Here is a 21,565-nt window from a genome sequence, read left to right on the forward strand (position 1 = left end):
GAAAGCAAGCTAGCAAACAATATCAAAGGGGATAGTAAAAGCTTTTTCATATATGTAAAAAATGAAAGAGACTGGATATAGGACCATTAGAAAATGAGGCCAGAGAAATAATAACGGGGACAGGGAAATGGCAGATGAAATAAGTGAATATTTTGCTTCAGTCTTCACTGTGGAAGACATTAGCAGCATTGAAGGATCTGAGGGAAGAGAAGTAAACGCAGTTACTACAAGTGAGATGCATCCACTTGAAAGCATCCAGAGACTTGGCCTCCACAGCCTTCTGGGGCAGAGCATTCCACATATCCACCACCCTCTGGGTGAAAAGGTTTTTCCTCAACTCCGTTCTAAATGGCCTACCCCTTATTCTTAAACTGTAGCCTCTGGTTCTGGACTCACCCATCAACGGGAACATGCTTCCTGCCTCCAGCGTGTCCAATCCCTTAATAATCTTATATGTTTCAATAAGATCCCCTCTCAGCCTTCTAAATTCCAGAGTATACAAGCCCAGTCGCTCCAATCTTTCGACATATGACAGTCCCGCCATCCTGGGAATTAACCTTGTGAACCTACGCTGCACTCCCTCAATAGCAAGAATGTCCTTCCTCAAATTTGGAGACCAAAACTGCACACAGTACTCCAGGTGTGGTCTCACCAGGGCCCTGTACAGCTGCAGAAGGACCTCTTTGCTCCTATGCTCAATTCCCCTTGTTATGAAGGCCAGCATGCCATTAGCTTTCTTCATAGCCTGCTGTAGCTGCATGCTTGCTTTCAGTGACTGATGTACAAGAACACCTAGATCTCATTGTACTTCCCCTTTTCCTAACTTGACTCCATTTAGATAATAATCTGCCTTCCTGTTCTTACCACCAAAGTGGATAACCTCACAATTATCCAACTGCATCTGCCATGCATCTGCCCACTCACTCAGCCTGTCCAAGTCGCCCTGCATTCTCATAACATCCTCCTCACATTTCACACTGCCACCCAACTTTGTGTCATCGGCAAATTTGCTAATGTTACTTTTAATTCCCTCATCTAAATCATTAATATATATTGTAAACAGCTGCGGTCCCAGCACTGAACCATGCGGTACCCCACTGGTCACCACCTGCCATTCCGAAATTAACCGCTACTCTTTGTTTTCTGTCAGCCAGCCAATTTTCAATCCATGTCAGTACTCTGCCCCCCCAATACCATGTGCCCTAAAGTTGCCCACTAATCTCCTATGGGGGACTTCATCAAAGACCTTCTGAAAGTCCAGGTACACTACATCCACTGGCTCTCCCTTGTCCATTTTCATAGTTACATCCTCAAAAATTTCCAGAAGATTAGTCAAGCACGATTTCCCCCTCGTAAATCCATGCTGACTTGGACCGATCTTGTTACTGCTATCCAGATGTGTCGTAATTTCATCTTTTATAATTGGCTCCAACATCTTTCCCACCACCAATGTCAGGCTAACTGGTCTGTAATTCCCTGTTTTCTCTCTTCCTCCCTTCTTGAAAAGAGGGACAACATTAGCCACCCTCCAATCTGCAGGAACTGATCCTGAATCTATGGAACATTGGAAAATGATTACCAATGCGTCCACGATTTCTAAAGCCACCTCTAAAGCAAACTCTGTCACAGTGAGTCCTGGCAATGACTGAACCTAGGTGCAGAATTCCATGTAGAGACAGAAACAAGAGATTATACAGAGGAATACCAACAGAGCATCAGTGGCATGACTGAGCGACACTGCGAGACAAATCATTCTCATCGCAAGGACTCTGACACAGTGCTTAGCGCGAGTCCGCATTAAATAATCATTGAAAGCAGAAAACCTGTGGCAGTCACGATTAACTTGGCGAGGGCTTAGCCATGATGGACTTAGCGAAGGCTTAGCCAGGGCTTAACAGTTCTAGTTTCGACAACAATTAATAAGTACCTGTGCTCGAGAAACCTAGAAGCCCAACAGTTTATGGCTTGCTGCAGAGTTTATGACCTGTGTCTCTCAAATGCAGTTCAATGTGCTATTGTAATAATCTTTTTCTTAGAAAAATATTACTTATTCATGAGGATCCTGCAATTTACAAAGTTTTATGATTTTTTTATTTAATTCCGGAAGAATTGTACAATTACTGTAAAATGCTTACTAAAAGACATTGTGGCCCCTGCCCATCCCACACATGAGCCATCTGTTGTCGGCCCCCAGCCAACACATATTCCACTCTCCCCTCCTACCCCTCCTCACAGTCCCCCACCCTGCTCTCATGACTATACCCCTTCCCCACACGAAACCACCACTGTGGGCTTCCCAGCCGAACAGGTGAGAAAACAGCTGAAGCGTCTCAACCCAAGCAAGGCTGCAGGACCGGATGGTGTTAGTACCCGGGTGCTCAAAGCCTGGGCCCCTCAGCTATGTGGAGTACTTCGCCATGTATTCAACCTGAGCCTGAGGCTCCAGAGGGTTCCTGTACTGTGGAAGACGTCCTGCCTCGTCCCTGTGCCGAAGACGCCGCTCCCCAGCGGCCTCAATGACTACAGACCAGTGGCATTGACCTCCCACATCATGAAGATCCTGGAGAGACTTGTTCTGGAGCTGCTCCAGCCTATGGTCAGGCCACACCTAGATCCCCTCCAGTCTGCCTACCAGCCCCGACTAGGAGTTGAGGATGCCATCGTCTTCCTGCTGAACCGTGTCTACTCCCACCTGGACAAGCCAGCAAGCGCTGTGAGGGTCATGTTTTTTGACTTCTCCAGTGCGTTCAACACCATCCGCCCTGCTCTGCTGGGGGAGAAGCTGACAGCAATGCAGGTGGATGCTTCCCTGGTATCATGGATTCTTGATTACCTGACTGGCGGACCACAGTACGTGTACTTGCAACACTGTGTGTCCGACAGAGTGATCAGCAGCACTGGGGCTCCACAGGGGACTGTCTTGTCTCCCTTTCTCTTCACCATTTACACCTCGGACTTCAACTACTGCACAGAGTCTTGTCATCTTCAGAAGTTTTCGGATGACTCTGCCATAGTTGGATGCATCAGCAAGGGAGATGAGGCTGAGAACAGGGCTACGTAGGAAACTTTGTCACATGGTGTGAGCAGAATTATCTGCAGCTTAATGTGAAAAAGACTAAGGAGCTGGTGGTAGACCTGAGGAGAGCTAAGGTACCAGTGACCCCTGTTTCCATCCAGGGGGTCAGTTTGGACATGACGGAGGATTACAAATACCTGGGCATATGAATTGACAATAAACTGGACTGATCAAAGAACGCTGAGGCTGTCTACAAGAAGGGTCAGAGTTGTCTCTATTTCCTGAGGAGACTGAGGTCCTTTAACATCTGCCGGAGGATACTGAAGATGTTCTACGAGTCTGTGGTGGCCAGTGCTATCATGTTTGCTGTTGTGTGCTGGGGCAGCAGGCTGAGGGTCGCAGACACCAACAGAATCAACAAACTCATTCGTAAGGCCAGTGATGTTGTGGGGATGGAACTGGACTCTCTGATGGTGGTGTCTGAAAACAGGATGCTGTCTAAGTTGCATGCCATCTTGGCCAATGTCTCCCATCCACTACATAATGTACTGGGTGGGCACAGGAGTACATTCAGCCAGAGGCTCATTCCACCGAGATGCAACACAGAGCGTCAAAGGAAGTCATTCCTGCCTGGGGCCATCAAACTTTACAACTCCTCCCTTGGAGGGTCAAACACCCGGAGTCAATAGGCTGGTCCTGGACTTAATTCATAATTTACTGGCATAATTTACATATTACTATTTAACTATTTATGGTTTTATTACTATTTATTATTTATGGAGCAACTGTAACAAAGACCAATTTCCCCCGAGATTAATAAAGCATGACTATGACTATGACTATGACTATAAAAGCAGGTCACCTAAGTATACAAAGGTGTCAGCTGTGCAATATGTTCTGGATCCTAAAGTGTTCAGGGTATGTCATAAAAAACAAGTTTTACCACATTAGATTAGGTATGCATGTTTCAAGAAACGAACCCATATCGTATGCACAAGTGTGTATTAAAATGTAATAAGAAATAAGAGGGTAGATACTTCAAAGCTGTTGTTACTGTTATGTCTAGTCATTTTAACCCAGTATTTCAGCTGATTCCTGCAAATAAGGAGGGATCCTGAGCTTTCGTGGAATTTTGTTTATTTGTGTTATGAATAATGTTTAAATGTGATATTGAGCAAACATTGATACCATTACCTTATATGGTGAAAGTACAGATGTGCCATTTTCAGCTCATACGTACCTACAGTAGTTTGTTATCTATTTTAGCTGCTTGTAATTCTCCATAATGCTTTCTTTAATTGGTAAGAAAATGCCATTTTGTTTTTTGTTATTTTGTCAGGACAACCCACTCAGAAAATTACTCATCTGTTAAAATGTTGGCTAACTGAAAAGCAGATATATGCTAGTTTCAGCACAGTGTTACAGCAAGCATAGTTGCTGCCTCACAGTACCAGAGGCCTGGGTTCAGTCCTGATTTGATGAGGTTTGCGTGTCCTCACTGAGTCTGCATGGATTTAGACCAGAGCAGAAGACCCTGGAGCAGATTTAGGCCATTCAGTGCATCGAGTCTGCTCTGCTATTCCATCATAGCTGATCCCGGATCCCACTCAATCCCATACACCTGACTTATCGCCATATCCTTTCATGCCCTGATCGATCAGGAAGCTATCAACTTCACCTTAAATACACCCACAGACTTGGCCTCCACTGCAGTCTGTGGCAGAGTATTCCATGGATTCCCTACTCTCTGGCAAAAAAAAATTCTTTTTACCTTGTTCTAAAAAGTCGCTCCTCAATTTTGAATTCTGGATACCCCCACCATAGGAAACATCCTTATCTGGACCTTTCAACATTCGGTAGGTTTCAATGAGATCTCCCTACATTCTTCTAAATTCCAGTAAGTATAGGCCCAAAGCTGACAAACGCTCCTCATATGTTAAACCCTTCATTCCCAGAATCATCCTCATGAACCTCTACTGGACTCTCTCCAATGAGAACACATCCTTTCTGAGATATGGGGCCTAAAGGGCCTAAAACTGTTGACAAAACTAAAGTGTGGCCTGACTAGCGTCTCACAAAAGGCTCAGCATTATATCCTTGCTTTTATATTCTATTCCCCTTGAAATAAATGCTAACGTTACATTTGCCTTCTTTACCACAGAGTCAACCTGTAAATTAACCTTCTGGGAGTCTTACACAAGGACTCCTGTGTCCCTCTGCACCTCTGATGTTTGAAATTTCTCCCCATTTAGATAATAGTCTGCACTATTGTTCCTTTTACCAAAATGCGCTATCATATATTTCCCAACACTGTATTCCATCTGCCACTTTTTTTCCCATTCTTCTAATTTGTCTAAGTCCTGTTGCAATCGCATTGCTTCTTCAGCACTAGCTATCCCTCCTCCTACATATCATCCACAAACTTTGCCACAAAGCCATTAATTCCATTACCTAAGTCATTGACAAATATGAAAAATAGCGGTCCCAATACTGACCCCTGAGGAACACCACTAGTTACTGGCAACCAACCAGAAAAGGCCCCTTTTATTCCCATTCGCTGTCTTCTGGCTGTCAGACATTCCTCTATTTATGCCAGTGTATTACCAGTAACACCATAGGATTTTATCTTGTTAAGCAGCCTCATGTATGGCACCTTATCAAGTGCCTTCTGAAAATCCAAGGAAATGACATCCACTGCCTGTTACTTTCTCAAAGAACTCTAACAGATTTGTCAGGCAAGATTTCCCTTTACAGAAATCATGCTGACTTCGACTTGTTTTATCATTAGTCTCCAAGTACCCCGAAACCTCATCCTTAATAATAGACTTCAACACTTTCCCAACCACTGAGGTTAGGCTAACTGGCTGATAATATCCTTGCTTTTGCCTTCCTCCCTTCTTAAAGAGTGGAGTGACATTTGCAATCCTCCAGTCCTCCAGGACCATCCCCGAATCAAGTAATTCTTTAAAGATCATGACCAATGCATCCGTTATCTCTTCAGCAACCTCTTTCAGGACTCTGAGATGTAGCCCATCTAGTCCAGGTGACTTATGCCCTTGAGTTTGCCTGGCACTTTTTCCTTTGTAATAGCAATGGCACTCTCACTTGCTCCCTGACGCTAACAGGCCTCTAGCACAATACTAGTGTCTTCCACAGTGAATACTGATGCAAAGTACCCATTAAGTTCATCTGCCATTTCTTTGTCCTCCATTAATACCTCACCAGCATCATTTTCCAGTGGTCCAATATCAACTCTCACCTCCCTTTTTATGTAACTGAAAAAACTTTTGGCGTTCTGTTTTATATTTTTGGTTATTTTGCCCTCATAGTTCATCTTTTCCCTTCTTGTAGCTTTTTTAGGTGCCTTTTGTTGGATTTTAAAACCTTCCCAATCATCCAACTTCCCACTCACTTTTGCTACCTTATATTCCCTTTCCTTAGCTTTTTGCAGTCCTTAACTTTCCTTGTCAGCCACAGTTGCCTACTTCTGCTACTTGAGAACATCTTCTTCTGTGAGACCTATCTATCCTGAATCTTGTGAACTATTCCCAGAAATTTCAGCCATACCTGCTCTGCTGACGTCCCCGCCTGTATCCTCCTCCAATCCATCTGGGCAAATTCGTCTCTTATGCCACTGTATTTTCCTTTACTCCATTGCAATACTGCTACATTTGACTTATGCTTCTCCTTCTAACATTCAATCATATAATGATCACTGCCTCCTAAGGGTTCCTTTATATTAAGCTCCCTAAAAAAGAGTAAACAGTTGATGTTTCAGGCCGAGACCCTTCTTCAGGACTCAGTTTCTTCATTTCCATAGATGCTGCCTGACCTGCTGAGTTCCTCCAGCAGTTTGGGTGTTGCTTTGGATCTCCAGCATCTGCAGAATCTTTTCTGTTTATGATGTGCTCTTATGGTCCTTTTCATTATTTGCTGAATATACTTCTAGCTTTAATGAATTAGTTACTAAACACAGGGACCTACGGTGGTTGCTAATAATAACCTTATACTTATTTAACAAGGGAGCTATTCCTGTCTCCTACATGTACTATATTCCAAGTGCACTTCTACTGTTCATTCTTTCAGCATGACAGTCAATAGTCTGTATACTTTGGCACTGCTAAATGACAGATCAACTATAACTGACTTATCTGGTTTATCCTACCCACGATCCAAATTTGGTCATTCTTTAAACGAATGTTTACAGGGACACATTTGGAACTACTGTACATATTAAAAATCACAAAATGAGTTATTTCAAGATTATAAAGCTATTGCACCTGCTGGTTCAAATTTGATTTTCTTACATAGACTGGCCCTAATGTTGTGTAGCATTTCCTTAAAGCGCATGTGAATCCTAGATGCTAGCTACTGAGAAACCATAGATTCAGAGCACAGAAACAGGCTCATTGGCTCACCAAGTCATGCCAAATATCAAACCTTTATAAGATCAGTAAGTTCAAAATAAATTTCATTTTCAAAGTACAGATATGTCACCACTGACAATCCTGAGATTCATTTTCTTGAGGGCATACTCAATAAATCTATAGAATAATAGCTACAATATAATCAATGAAAGACCACCCAACCAAGGCATTCAACCAAAGTGCCAAAGACAACAAACTGCAAATACAAAAATAAAGAAATAATTATAATAAATAAATCAGCAATAAGTATTGAGAACATGAGTCGAAGAGTCCTTGAAAGTCGAGTCTATTGGTTATTGGAACATTTCAACAATGGGGCAAATCAGGTTGAGTGAAGTTTGAATTATCACCTTTGGTTCAGGAGCTTGATGAATGAGGGGTAATAACTGTTCCTGAACCTGGTGGTGTGAGCCCAGAGGCTCTTGTACCTTCTTCCTGAAGGCAGAAGTGAGAAGAGAGCATGTCATGGGTGCTAAAGATCCCTGACACTAGATGCTGCTTTCCTACACCAGTGTTTCATGTAGATGAGCTCAATAGTTGAGAGGGCTTTCTCATGATGGACTGAGGCATATCCAAAACTCTTAGTGGGATTTTCCGTTCAAGGGCATTGGTGCCCCATACCACACTGTGATGCAGCCAGTCAGTATACTCTCCACAACACATCTATAGAAGTATGTCAAGGTTTTAGATGTCATGCAAAATCTCTGAGGAAGTAGAGGCATAGCCATGCTTTCTTTGTAATTACACTTACCTGCTGTGCTCAGGATCGAGCACAGAAGTGCAATGGAGGAAAATAAAATACAAAGATAATAATCCATCTTCCTACAGATTCTACCACTCAGCTATGTATTTTCTAGGGGCAATTTGCAGAGTCTAACTAACCTACCAACTTGCAGGTCTTTGGGACGTAGAGAAAACCAAAGGAAAACTGCGCTGTCACAGGCAGAACATGCAATTTCCATACTGACTGCACCTGAGGTCAGGATTGAAGCCAGATCTCCGGGTCTGTAAAGCAATGACTCCGCTAGCTACACTAACATTCCAAATCAGAGGGAAAAAAGACATCCTAAACAGAATTCTTAGGAAAAAGAGCTGTAAAGTGAAAGTTTTGGCATTACTATTTACCGCTCACTCATTGAGCAAAAGAATCATTCCTTGCTCCTTTCATTCCAAGAGAAGGAGATTACATTCCAGAATGGCCATCTGAGGATCATTTGATATCTGTCTTTTTGTAAACTCCCCAAAGCACAGGCAGTCTCTTCTCCAGGCATCCAATTTGCCAGCCTTTTTCATTTTAGAAGCTAAGACTAACATAGCTTATTTTCCTTTCTGAAACCATTATTTCCATCTTGTCTTTCTTTTAAACATTCTTTTTCCTCTCTCACAATGACTTTACCTGTAAAAGACCATAAAGCCATAAGATTTAGGAGCAGAATTGGGCCATTTGGCCCATTGAGTCTGCTCTGCCATTCAATTATGGTGGATCTGTTTTCTCCCCTCCTTAGCCTCACTCCCCAGCTTTCTCCCCATAACTGCTGATGCCATGTCCAATCAAGAATCTGTCAGTCTCTGCCTTAAATACACCCAACAACCTAGCCTCCATGCCTGCCTGTGGTAACAAATTCCACAAATTCACCACCCTTTGGATAAAGAAATTTCTCTGCATCTCTGTTTTGAAAGGGCGCCCCTCTATCCTGAGGCTGTGACCTCTTGTCCTGGACTCCCCCACCATGGGAAACATCCTTTCCACATCAACTCTGTCTAGGGCTTTCAACATTCGAAAGGTTTCAATGAATTCCCTCTTCATCCTTCTAAATTCTGGCCAGTACAGACCCAGGGCTATCAAACATTCCATTCATGATAACTTTTTCATTCCCAGAATCATCCTTGTGAACCTCCTCTAGACTCTCTCCACACCAGCACATCTTTTCTAAGATGAGGAGCCCAAAACTGTTCACAATACTCAAGGTGAGGCCTCACCAGTGCCTTATAAAGCCTCAGCATCATATCTCTGCTCTTGTATTCTAGACCTCTAAAATAAGTGCTAACATTGCATTTGCCTTTCTCACCACCGACCCTTTCTGCAGGTTAACCCCCTAGGGTGTTCTGCACAAGGACTCCCAAGCCCCTTTGTATCTTAGATTCTTGGATTTTCTCCCCATTTAGAAAATAGTCCTCACATTTATTTCTACTACCAAAGTGCATGACCATGCATTTTCCAACATTGTATTTCATTTGCCAGTCTCTTGCCCATTCTCTTAATCTGTCTAAGTCCTTCTGCCCTATCTCTTCCCTCAACACTACCTGCCCCTCCACCAATATTTGTATTATATGCAAACTTGGCAACAAAGCAATCTATTCCATCATGTAAATCATTTATATACAGCATAAAAAGAAATGGTCCCAATGCTGACCCCTGCGGAACACCACTAGTCACTGGCAGCCAACCAGAAAAGGATCCTTTTTGTCCCACTCACTGCTTTCCACCAATCAGCCAATGCTCTAACCATGCCAGTAACTTTCCTGTAATACAGTTGGCTCTTAACTTGGTAAGCAGCCTCATGTGGCACCTTGTCAAAGGCCTTCTGAAAGTCCAAATATACAAAATCCACCACACCCCCTTTATCTATCCTACTTTTCAATCTCCTCTGAGAATTCCAACAGGTTCGTCTGGCAAGATTTTCCCTTAAGGAAACCATGCTGACTTTGTCCTACAATATCCTGTGTCACCAAATACTCCAAAACCTCATCCTTAACAATTGACTCCAATATCTTCCCAACCACTGAGGTCGGGCTAAATTGTTTATAATATCCTTTCTGCTGCTGTCCTCTTTTCTTAAAGAGTGGAGTGTCATTTGCAATTTTCCAGCCTCTGGCACCATGCCAGAGTCCAATGATTTTTGAAAATCATTACTAATACCTCCACAATCTCTAACACTACCTCTTTCAGAACCCTAGTGTGCAGCTCATTTGGTCTGGGTGACTTATGTACCCGAAGGTCTTTCAGTTTTTTGAGCTCCTTTTCCCTTGTAATAGTAACTGCATTCACTTCTCTTCCCTCACACACTTCAATATCTGGTACACTGCTAGTGTCTTCCACAGTGAAGACTGATGCAAAATACTCATTTAGTTCATCTTTCATCTTCTTGTTCCCAGTTATTATTTATCTGGCCTCATTTTCTAGCGGTCCTGTATCCACTCTCATCATTCTTTTATTTTTTTCATGCTTGAAAAAGCTTTTACTATCCACTTTTGCCATTTGAGTATTTCTTTGTTTTTGGAATACATCTATCTTTCACCTTCCTCATTTCTCCCAGAAACTCACGCCATTGCTGCTGTGCTGTTATCCCAGCCAGCATCTCCTTTGATTTACTTTGGCCACTCCTCTCTCATATCACTGTTATTTACTTTATTCCACTGAAATACTGCTACATCAGACTTTACTTTCTCTCTATCAAATTTCAAGTTGAACAGTCATATTGTGATCATTGCCTCCCAATAATCACCTCTGTTTCATTACATAACACCCAATCCAGTATAGCTGATTCCCTAGTAGGCTCAATGACAAACTGCTCTAAAAAGACAACTTGTAGGCATTCAACAAATTCACTCTCTTGAGATCCATTACCAACCTAATTTTCCCAATCAACCTGCATGTTGAAATGATCCCATGACTATCATAACATTGTCCTTCTGACACACCTTTTCTATTCCCCATTGCAATCTGTGGTCCACATCCCAGCTACTGTTTGGAGGCCTGTATATAACTGACATACGGTCCTTTTACTCTTGCAGTTTCTTAACTCAAACCACAAGGATTCACCATCTTCTGACCTGATTTTTCTACTGATTTGCTGCCATGCAACAAGTTACCAGCAGAGCCACACAACCCCCTCTGCCTACCTTCCTACCCCTCTGATACAATATCTAACCTTGGACAATCAGCTCCCAACTACAACCATCCTTCAGCCACCATTCAGTGATGACCACAACATCATACCTGACAATCTGTAAAAGTACAACAAGCTCATCCACCTTATTTCTTATACTCTGTGCATTGAGATATAACACTTTGAGCACTGTATTTGCTACTCTTTTTGACTCTGCATCCCTAATGCACTGATACTTGGCTGCAATTATGTCCTATCATCTGCTTGGCCTTCCTAAAAGTCTGATTTCACGCTATCTTTGCTTTTTTTTTTTAAAACCATCCATCCTATCCTGAGTTCCCTCACTCTGGTTCCCAACCCCCTGCCAAATTAGTTTAAACCCTCCTCAACAGCTCTAACAAACCTGCTCGTGAGAGAGTTAGAGTTACAAAATACACGTGGACTAAGATGCTAACAGTCCTGTGCTATCACCAGTGGGATCATCAGTTGATCTGCCACCTGTCTTCAGGAGTTTTGGCCCGCTTATGATCAAGACTCCCTCGAGGTGGCGGGCCAGCAGTGCTAAAGCACCACCTCCCACTGGTGAGCTTAAAAACTTGACATCTGCCTCTATCAGAGTTGTTGGTCGCTTCCATCCGACAGATAGTCTGCTCTTCAGGTGTCTGTGCAGCTACTGAAGGGTTTGCAAGATATGTATACACTGTCTGGCTATCCGCCCCTCTGGACATACTTGGTCCACACCCATTCTGATCCTTTCTCTGCTGCCTCAGCTACAGCCCTGCTGGTTGACTTGATCTCTCTTCTAGTGAAGCCAAGGTCAAGCAGCCACTTATGGAGAGTGAACGCAATAAACCCACGGCAGCCTGCTTCGAATGGATAGCATGAGACCTTCCACCCTCTGTTTCTGCACTCTGATCTTAATTCTGCATACTTGGTTAACTTGTGCTCATGGGCTTCATCGATGTTGTCTTCCCAGGGGATTGTGAGTTCACCAATAACCGCTTCCCTACTGGTGTCAGACCATACCATTATATCTGGACGCAATGTGGTGAAAGCTATTTGCTCCGGGAAACTGCCTTTCCCATCCAGGTCAGCCTTGACACTCCAATCATTGGCTGAAGAAAGTATGCTTGATCGTGAGCCTATGCTGTACACCCTTGACTTGGAGCCTTCTTTCATAAATGATATGCGATGTTCTGTGCAGCATGGGGCATGAGATAAGTTGTGCTGCAGTACTCTCTGCTCAACCGCTTCTGTTACAACTTTGAGGACGTTGTTATGTCTCCAAGTGTACATGCCACTGGAAAGATTGACTCTGCATGCACTCAAGATATGTTGAAGTTTTCCCTTCTCGCCACAAGCAGCACACCTGTCTGTCTTATCTTCATACCAGGTGCTGAGGTTGGCAGGTGTTGGAAGCAGATCGTACGCTGCTCTGCATAAAAAAGAAATGCGGAGCGGTTCCATCTGCCACAGAAATTCCAAGATTGCTTCAAGACAGGTGTCGTTGTTCAACACTTTCCCACCGGGTCCAAGCCCCTTGTTTGGCCAGGCCAGCTGTTTTAGCTAACCTCTTCTCCTCTTCTACCTCTCGTATTTCTTGTGTTACAAGCTCACAGCGCTCTTACCTGTAGAAGATGACCACCACTTGTGGGTTGTCCATCCAAGTCCCTGGCAGCCTAACTGGATAGCCCCAACCATCTCCTTGTGCTTCAATCTGGACTCTGCCTCATTAGCTTCTACATGGGCCTGTTCTCACATCCGGCTGGGTGTTCTTGAAGACAGGGTCTTTTGAGTCTCAAAGCATCAAGAATGATCTTACCTTGGCTACCTTGACCTCTTCAACAAGGGATTGCACTGGGATGGTAAGCTTTGTCTGGCTACCGTGGATTGTGACATTGGTGAGGCTGCTCGGTACTCCAAGCCACTTCTTCACATACTTGTTGATCTTCCGTTCCATTGCCTCAACGTGGGACATTGCCACTTCATAGACAGTTAGTGGCCACATTATCCGTGGCATCAGTCCGTACTGCAAGCACCACAACTTCAACTTGCCAGGCAAGCCACACTTATCAACAGACATCAGACCCCTGCTGATCTGTTCTCCTGTTTCTTGAACCCTCTTGGTGTCTCTCAGCTCCTCAGTGTACCATCGCCCAAGGCTCTTAACTGGTTGTCCTGAATGGATAGAATCTCCTCTCCACAAAGGGTGGGAAATGAAAGTCAACCAGCTTTCCTCTCCTAAGAACAAGGCTCCTTGACTTCTTGGTCTTGAACTTCATTCTTCCCCAATCAATTAGCTCCTCGAGTCTAGATAGTACATTTTCCACTGCCTCCGTGCTGGGATCCAAAAGGGTGAGATCGTCCATGAACGCTCGTATTGGTGGTAACTCCCCTCTGCCAGCAAATGCGACACCTGGTGCCACTGATCCTGCAGCCCTCACAATGACCTCCGTGGCTAACACAAAAAGGATGGGTGAAATCGCACATCCCTTTGGGATTCCAACATCCATGCTCTGCCACCTAGTTGTAAACTGCTGAGTGGAAAACCTCATCCGGAAATCATTGTAGTACTGCATACAAAGTTCCTCACCTTAGCAGGAATCCATAGGAATTCCATCGCAAACTCAATCAGGACATGGGGAACAGAACCATATGCATTTACCAGATCAAGCCAAACTGCAGCCAGATTTCTTCTCAACCTTTTTGACTCCTGGATGGTATGCCATATCATACTAGAATGTTCAAGGCATCCTGGGAAGCCTGGTATTCCTGCCTTCTGCACAGATGTATTTACTAATCCATTCTTTATCACAAATGAAGATATTCTTTCTGCCAGAATGCCAAACATGATCTTCCCCTCTACATTCACGAGTGAAATTGGTCGGAACTGATTCAATGTAGAAGAATTCTCTTCCTTCGGGATGTATACTCCTTCAGCCTCACTCCATGACAAAGGAACAACATCTTGTCTCCACACCACCTTTAACAATCTCCACAAGTATTTCCTCGGCTGTTCACACTTCTTGAACACCTTATACGGCACTCCATTAGGTCCTGGCACTGAGCCTGACCTTGCCTTTCTGATGAACCCTTCGACTTCTGCCAGTTTGGGTTCTGACAGATCGAACTTCACTCCTGGCCTGGTAGACTTCACAGGCCCTGAAATGTCAAGCAGAGGAGTCTCCCACTGTTCGTTAGAGTAAGTGCTTGCTAGGTGATCCTCAAGTTCTTGTTGAGAGATGTTAAGCTGCCCACTCTTACTTTGTTCAAACAGTTTCTTTGTGAACTCGTGAGGGTTCTCAAAGAACAACTTTCTTGCCTTCTCTCTCTTCTTTCTCTTTTTACATTGTGACTCTGCACGACGGAGTGATGCTAACTTTATTCGAAAATGCTCTCGGAGATCAGCAAGCCCTGGCTTGTCACCCTCACTTGCTACCTTCCACCTCTGTCTCAATGATCTAAGCTCTCTCCTCAACCTGCTAATCTCCTTCTGGTGCCTGCTTGGTTGCTGTGTAGGCTTTGCTTTCTTCAACTCAACCAAACCAAACCTGTAATTTCCAACATCGTAAATCATATCGCCCATCACTTCCAACTTTCTCTTTGATGTTCCCCTGAGAGTGTTCTCCAACATCATACTGATATCCTCATCAAATACACGCCAAGCCTTCTCATCTGCCATTGCTGGCCACTTGACCTTCCTCTTCTTCTCTACCTCCTCACCACCGCCATCATGCGAAGAATCTACGTGGGTACTGTGGTCTGAAACCTAACCTGGGTTATCTCTCATCTGACCTAGAGTATGATGACGCTCCCCAGAGCGAATCGCTGTGGCTTGTGAATCAGTGGTTGAAAAGACCACATCATCTGTGCTTGGTGAAGAAATCTCATCTTCATCCGCTGGGATGGAATAGCACTTCAACTTTGCTTGGTGGACTCGTAAACCTTTAATGCTGGAAAACGCTCTCCCACACCAACACACTGGACACTCAGAGCCTCTTATCCTAGCTCTTGGTCGTAGTCGTTCCCTGTAATTAACTGTATCCGTCTGATTGGGTCCATCATTCTCCCTCCCTCTCAGAGGACCCCGAGGGTATGTATCTCCATGTAAACTAGAAGCTTCAAGAGGTGGGTGCTCTTCTGAGCTGGTACCCAGACTGCCAATCCTGACACCCCCGGTGCCAGTCTTTCCTGGCTGTCCGCTGTCTCTCCATGCCAACCAGACTATTCCTGGTAGTCACTGGTGTCCGGAACAAAAGAGTTACAAAATACACGTGGACTAAGATGTTAACTGTCCTGTGCTATCACCAGTGGGATCATCAGTTGATTTGCCACCTGTCTTCAGGAGTTTCGGCCCGCTTATGATCAAGACTCCCTCGAGGTGGTGGGCCAGCAGTGCTAAAGCACCACCTCCCACTGGTGAGCTTAAAAACTTAATATTGTTCCCTCTCGGGTTCAGGTGTAACTTGTCACTTTTGTACACTTCATACCTCTTCCAAAAGAGGAGGAGGTATATTGTCCTCTCACCTCCAAGACTCCCCATCTTGATATTATGTTTTTATTTTTAATTATGTAATTTTTCTTGGCCAGAAAAATATTGGCAACAGCATGGGAAATATTTTAAGAAAATTTGAAATTTTTGCAGTTATAGGAAAGTATTTGGGTAAATCGATTACCAGGGTGCGAATGATTTGTTGTTTTTTCTGCTTCAGAAATAGTTTTGAGCACCCACAATGATGACAGGGAACCTCATCTATTTTGGTTAAAATTATATGTTGATGTACCATTTTAATTAATATCCATTTTATTTGATCAATAAGTTATGTCATTGCTGCATATTGCTTCGGCTGCATTTGGAGTATAGTGTGAAATTCTGTCACCCCATTACAGAAAAGATTTAGAGACTTTGGAAAGAATCTGTGCTGGAACCAATTCTTTTTATGTTATATGTCAATGATTTGAATGATGGAATTGATGGTTTTGTTGCAAAGTTTGCAGCAATACAAAGATAGGTGGAGTGGCAGGTAGTTTTGAGGAACTAGAGAGGCTACAGAAAGACTTAGACAGTTTAGGAAAATGGGTAAAGAAGTGGTTGATGGAATACAGTGTTGGGAAGTGTGTGGTCATGCACTTTGGTAGATGAAATGAAAGGGGTGACTTTTTTCTAAATGAAGAGAAAATACAAAATAAAACTGAGTTGCAAAGTCACTTAGGAGTCCTTGTTCAGGATTCCCTAAAGGTTAATTTGCAGATTGAGTTTGTGGTGAGGAAGACAAGTGCAATGTCAGCATTCATTTCAAGAGGACTAGAATATAAAAGCAAGGATGTAATGTAATGTTGAGATTTTATAAAACACTGGTGAGTATTATGGGCCCCTTATCTTAGAAAGGGTGCTGAAACTGAAGAAGGTTCAAAGACAGTTCATGAGAATGATTCTGGGCTTGAACAGCTTGTCATATGAAGTGCTTTTGATGGCTTTGGGCCTGGGTTCACTGGAATTCAGAAGAATTTGGGATGACCTCATTGAAATCTACCGAATGGTGAAAGGCCTCAATAGAATGGATGTGAAGGGGATGTTTCTTATAGTGGGAGAGTCTGAGGCCAGAGGACACAGCCTCAGAATAGAGGGGTCCTTTTAGAATGGAGATGAGGAGGAATTTCTTTAGTCAGAGTAGCGAATCTGTGGAATTCATTGCCACGGGCAGCTGTGGAGCCTAAGTCTGTTTGCATACTTAAGGAAGAGGTAGATAGATTCTTGGTTTGTCAACACATGAAGGAATATGGGGAGAAGGCAGGAGATTGGGGCTGAGAGGAAAATTGGATCAGTGATGATGAAATGATGGAGCAGACTCAAGGTGCCAAATTGCCTAATTCTGCTCAAATGTCTTATTGTCTCATGTACAGGCAGAAGAGAATTTGTTTAATTTTGCATCAGCTTTAGTGCAGACATGGCGGGCTGTCCTGTGCACTATCCTTAATAGTAAGTGGCACACAATCAAGTTTAATACAATGGGTTTGTAAAATTGACTCAGCACCTTAAAAACATTACTTTCTCTGATAGGGAGCAGCTGAACTGATGTAAGGAATGTATTTACTACACCAATTATTCCTCAAAACTAAATGACTTCTGTTCTTTGACCCATTGTCCCTACCCCAGAAAGACATGGGTTGTTATTGAGGAGCCCTGAATGTGACAAGGAGAGGAACTTGTCGATAACCTGATGTGGCCCTGTCTCCTGTCTTTGGGGACTGTGGCCGTGGTTTAGACATCTCTAATAAGCGCTATTTTCAGCCTGTATCTAGAATAGCACACATGAGTGAGGTATCACGGAGGAGTCTCACAGACCAACGCTGCGAACGTTTCTATTCATATTACTGTATACATAAGTGTTGGCAGCAATCTCCAGCAGGCTGTGTATCATTACAACAGATATGAAACATAGATTTCACTTTTACAAATCGTTGGATTGATTATTCATAAAACAAATTGAAATGTTGCAAATTTAATTGGATCTAAATGATAATGCAGCTCAAAACAAGCAGCGTTAATATTATTAAACATGAACAAGTTACAATCTCACTGCGTATTACAGAGATTAAAAAGCAGCTGCTTGGAAGCATAATACAACAATTCATCACCACGTTCCGATAAACTGCAATCATTGATTTTGCTCTGGGTGGGGTTCCTCCCCGCTTCTCCTTGTGTCCTTTGTTGCCGACTGGAGGATAATGAAATATCGGCAAACCACGGAACACTGGCGGCCAGAGCAACGGCCAAAACAACAACAAAAGAATCATCCTGCGGAGCCGGACCAAGCGTTCGCGTCTTCGCCAGAGGTCGCGCATCTTCAGCCTTAGGTTTACTCATTCGGGACTTTCAAACTAAAGGGTGGGTGGGAGGCGTTTTATATACACTATTTTTTTCCGCAGCTGAAACATTTGCGTGTATTGGCCCTCCTCTAGCCGTGTAATCTTTGCCTTCGAGATATTGATGGTATAATCTGCTAATGTCAGCACCTGGGGCATAAATCCCGTTGTAGTTGTCGAATTGCGATCAGTGGCAGGAGGAAACATTTACAAACAAAAACAGTTGACACGAAGAACTCAGCGAGCCCTGCAGCATCTGTGGAGGCAAAAGGCGCGAGGCGACGTTTCCGATTAAAACCTTTTATCAGGACTTCTCCGGGATCAGAAGTTTACAACCCAGTTCTTCTTACAAGAAAAGGTTTCTCTCACATCAAAGGTCGCCAAACGGATGGTTGTAAGGTGGCAGTTATACTCAGAAGTAAAAAGTAACAGCCATCTTCATCGGCAAGATTAAACGACCCCAAACAATTTATTTCAATTACATAGAGGGCGGCAGAAATCCGAGGAGCACATCTTATGGGACATCTCCACACTATGAGGATCTTTCTCATTGTGATGTGCCTGGACACTATTGCTATCGTAAGTAAACCGTTTACTTCTAGATTTAGTACAGGGGCTCCGAACTTGGGAACCACCGATCCCTCGGCTAATGGCGGTGGGGGGAGGCATAAAAAAGGTTAGGGCCCCTTGATTTAGAAGTATGTTGTATAGAGAGTGTTCACTTGCATGACTAGAAGATCATATCGGGGAAAGAAAATTGATTTCGGTTCGGAGAATATATTCTCCTTCCGCAGATGCTGCTTGCTTCCAGCATTTATTCCTGCTTTTGTTAGCCTGGTTTAAGTGCGCCAAGCCGGTGTTGGCGAAGTAATAGTATATGCCAAAGATGTATACAGTAATGCTTTTAGGACCGAACGAACATATGTGTGTTCATCTGTTGTGATATTCGTTCCATCTGTTGCTTTAGTGCGGGCCATTTCAATTCACTTCGGTTACAACGAGTCCAGTATACTGTGTTTCTGGCACAAATTTCACATGCAATTTCAAAGAGCTTTGCTCTCTCTCTCTCTCTCTCTCTCTCTCTCTCTCTCTCTCTCTCTCTCTATATATATATATATATATATATATAATAAATATAAAATATTCGTTATACCAGATTAAAGGCTCTGACAGTAACTTTTATTTTCATTTATTTAGGTGAGAAACGATCCAGTAGAGTGTGATCTCCCGGCTATTCTACTAATGGAGAAGGAGCATTGCCTTCAAACATTGTCAGGCAACCAAATCCACCCTGAATCGCAGAAGCTTGAAGTAGGTAAGACTACAACTCCAGAATGGAGCAGATGATATGCCTTGAGGCAGCCCTCTCTCTCTCTCTCTCTCTCTCTCTCTCTATATATATATATATATATATATGAAATAGTTTCTAATGTTCAAAAGAACACTCAGCGACTGGGGGGCAGCTTCTCCGGTATCTCAATGGACGCTGCCTCACTACCGTTTCATTTCTGTTTTGAACTACTTATTTTCACTTACCTATTTGATATACATTTATATAAACTTACTGTCATTTACAGTTTTCCCTATATTATCATGTACTACTGCTGGAAAGTTAGCACATTTCATAACAAATGCGGTGACATTAAACCTAATTCAGATTCTGAATATAATTGGTCATCTTCCAAAACAACTTATCTCTTTTAACTGTACTGGAACCAAAAAAAACAAACGATTCAACATACCAGTGAATATTTTCTCATAAATTTTCATTAAAATAGAAATTGAAATGCTAGTGTATAAGAATGTATAGATTCCTCTTTATATCTGAAATTCCTCTGTACTATTTTAGGATAAGCACTAACCTGCATATCTCAACCTCTTAACAATCTGATTCAAAATCCCAGTGAATTTATGTGCCAGCATCCGATGGCATATCTCCAGTTTTATAATTCTTCAATATTTTAAATGTCAAATAAGCAGAACATAAGGTGAAAGCAATCAGTATATTGTTCATCTCTCACTGTGGTTTTGGATAGAGATACTGATCAAACAGATAACGTACATGTTCTGCTATAAATACTTCCTTTGTTTTTTTTAAAGAAACAAATCTCAAATAATTAGATTAAATTATTGTTTAAATTATGAGTACGATTTCATGAGAATTATATATTGTCAATTCCAGTATGGCTCAGATTACCAAAGAAACATAACACATTCTTAGAAACATAGAAACATAGAAAACCTACAGCATATACAGGCATTTCGGCCCATAATGCTGTGCCGAACATGTACTTAATTTAGAAATTACCTCGGGGTACCCATAGCCCATTCTGGTGTTAATTAATAATAAATTATACATTGTAAGTGGAAATGGAAATACAGATTTACTGTATTTAATTAAGTAGATGGGCCGAATGGCTTGCTCCTTTGTTGTACTTTTCAATGACTCTCTAGTAATAGATGCAGCTATCATTTTATATTTCATTAATTTATTAAAAGCGTCTGTTTTACTAAAACCAGTTACAAAAAGATTCCAGGTCTCTCTGACTGTTTTTTATTCAGCATGTCAGGTCAGTCAATTTCAAATCAGATATTAGACAGAAACTGAGCCAAATGAACTAACTGAAGCCTTGTAGTATAATTAAGTCAATAATTTGTTTCTGAAGGTCAGTAAATTTTGGTTAAATGTGTAAAACTGAAGGATGAATGCAAATGTAAGTGTCAGCTCAGAAACCACAGAACAAGCGAAACAATTGAAGTGCCAAACTATAAAAAATGATACAGACTAGTGTTGTGTTTCATATAAAACACCAATGTCAGCAGTAGAAATACTCCATAAATATTGTTGGAGTAGATAGAATTGAAATGGAAAATTCATCAACAGTGATCAATATAGATAGATAGATAGCTACTTTAATGATCCCAAAGGAAATTACAGTGTCACAATCACATTACGAGTACACAGATATACAAATAAACAAATATTAGAAGAGAAGTAAGAAAGAATAAAATATAAGTTACCTCAAACAGTCTAACAGGAGGGGGTCATCACTTCCCTGGCTATAGGTTGACTCATTATAGAGCCTAATGGCCGAAGATAAGAATGACCTCATATAGCACTCTTTGGAGCAGTACGGTTGACTGAATCTATTACTAAAATTGTTCTTCTATTCAGCCAAGGTGGCATGCAGAAGGTGAGAAACATTGTTCTAATGTGCTACAATTTTCCGTAGGGTCCTTTGTTCTACCATGACCACCAGTGTGTTCAGTTTGACTCCTATAACAGTGTAAGCCTTTCTAATCAGTTTATTGAGCCTGTTGGCATCACCTGTGTTGATTCCATTGCCCCAGCACACCACTGCATA

The 21,565-nt window shown here is 42.5% G+C and overlaps 1 protein-coding gene across 1 annotated transcript in view; it reads left to right on the plus strand.

Annotated features, from left to right (window-relative positions):
* Positions 1 to 21,565, plus strand: part of LOC134347747 (secretin receptor-like) — an 87,563-nt gene that overhangs the window by 1,430 nt on the left and 64,568 nt on the right. Inside the window, exon 2 of the mRNA XM_063050153.1 lies at positions 19,398 to 19,515. Within this exon, the coding sequence (XP_062906223.1) occupies positions 19,398 to 19,515 (118 nt within the window). The remainder of the gene's footprint in view (positions 1 to 19,397; positions 19,516 to 21,565) is intronic.

This window comes from Mobula hypostoma, chromosome 6, assembly GCF_963921235.1.
Source record: "Mobula hypostoma chromosome 6, sMobHyp1.1, whole genome shotgun sequence".
Lineage (NCBI taxonomy): Eukaryota > Metazoa > Chordata > Chondrichthyes > Myliobatiformes > Myliobatidae > Mobula > Mobula hypostoma.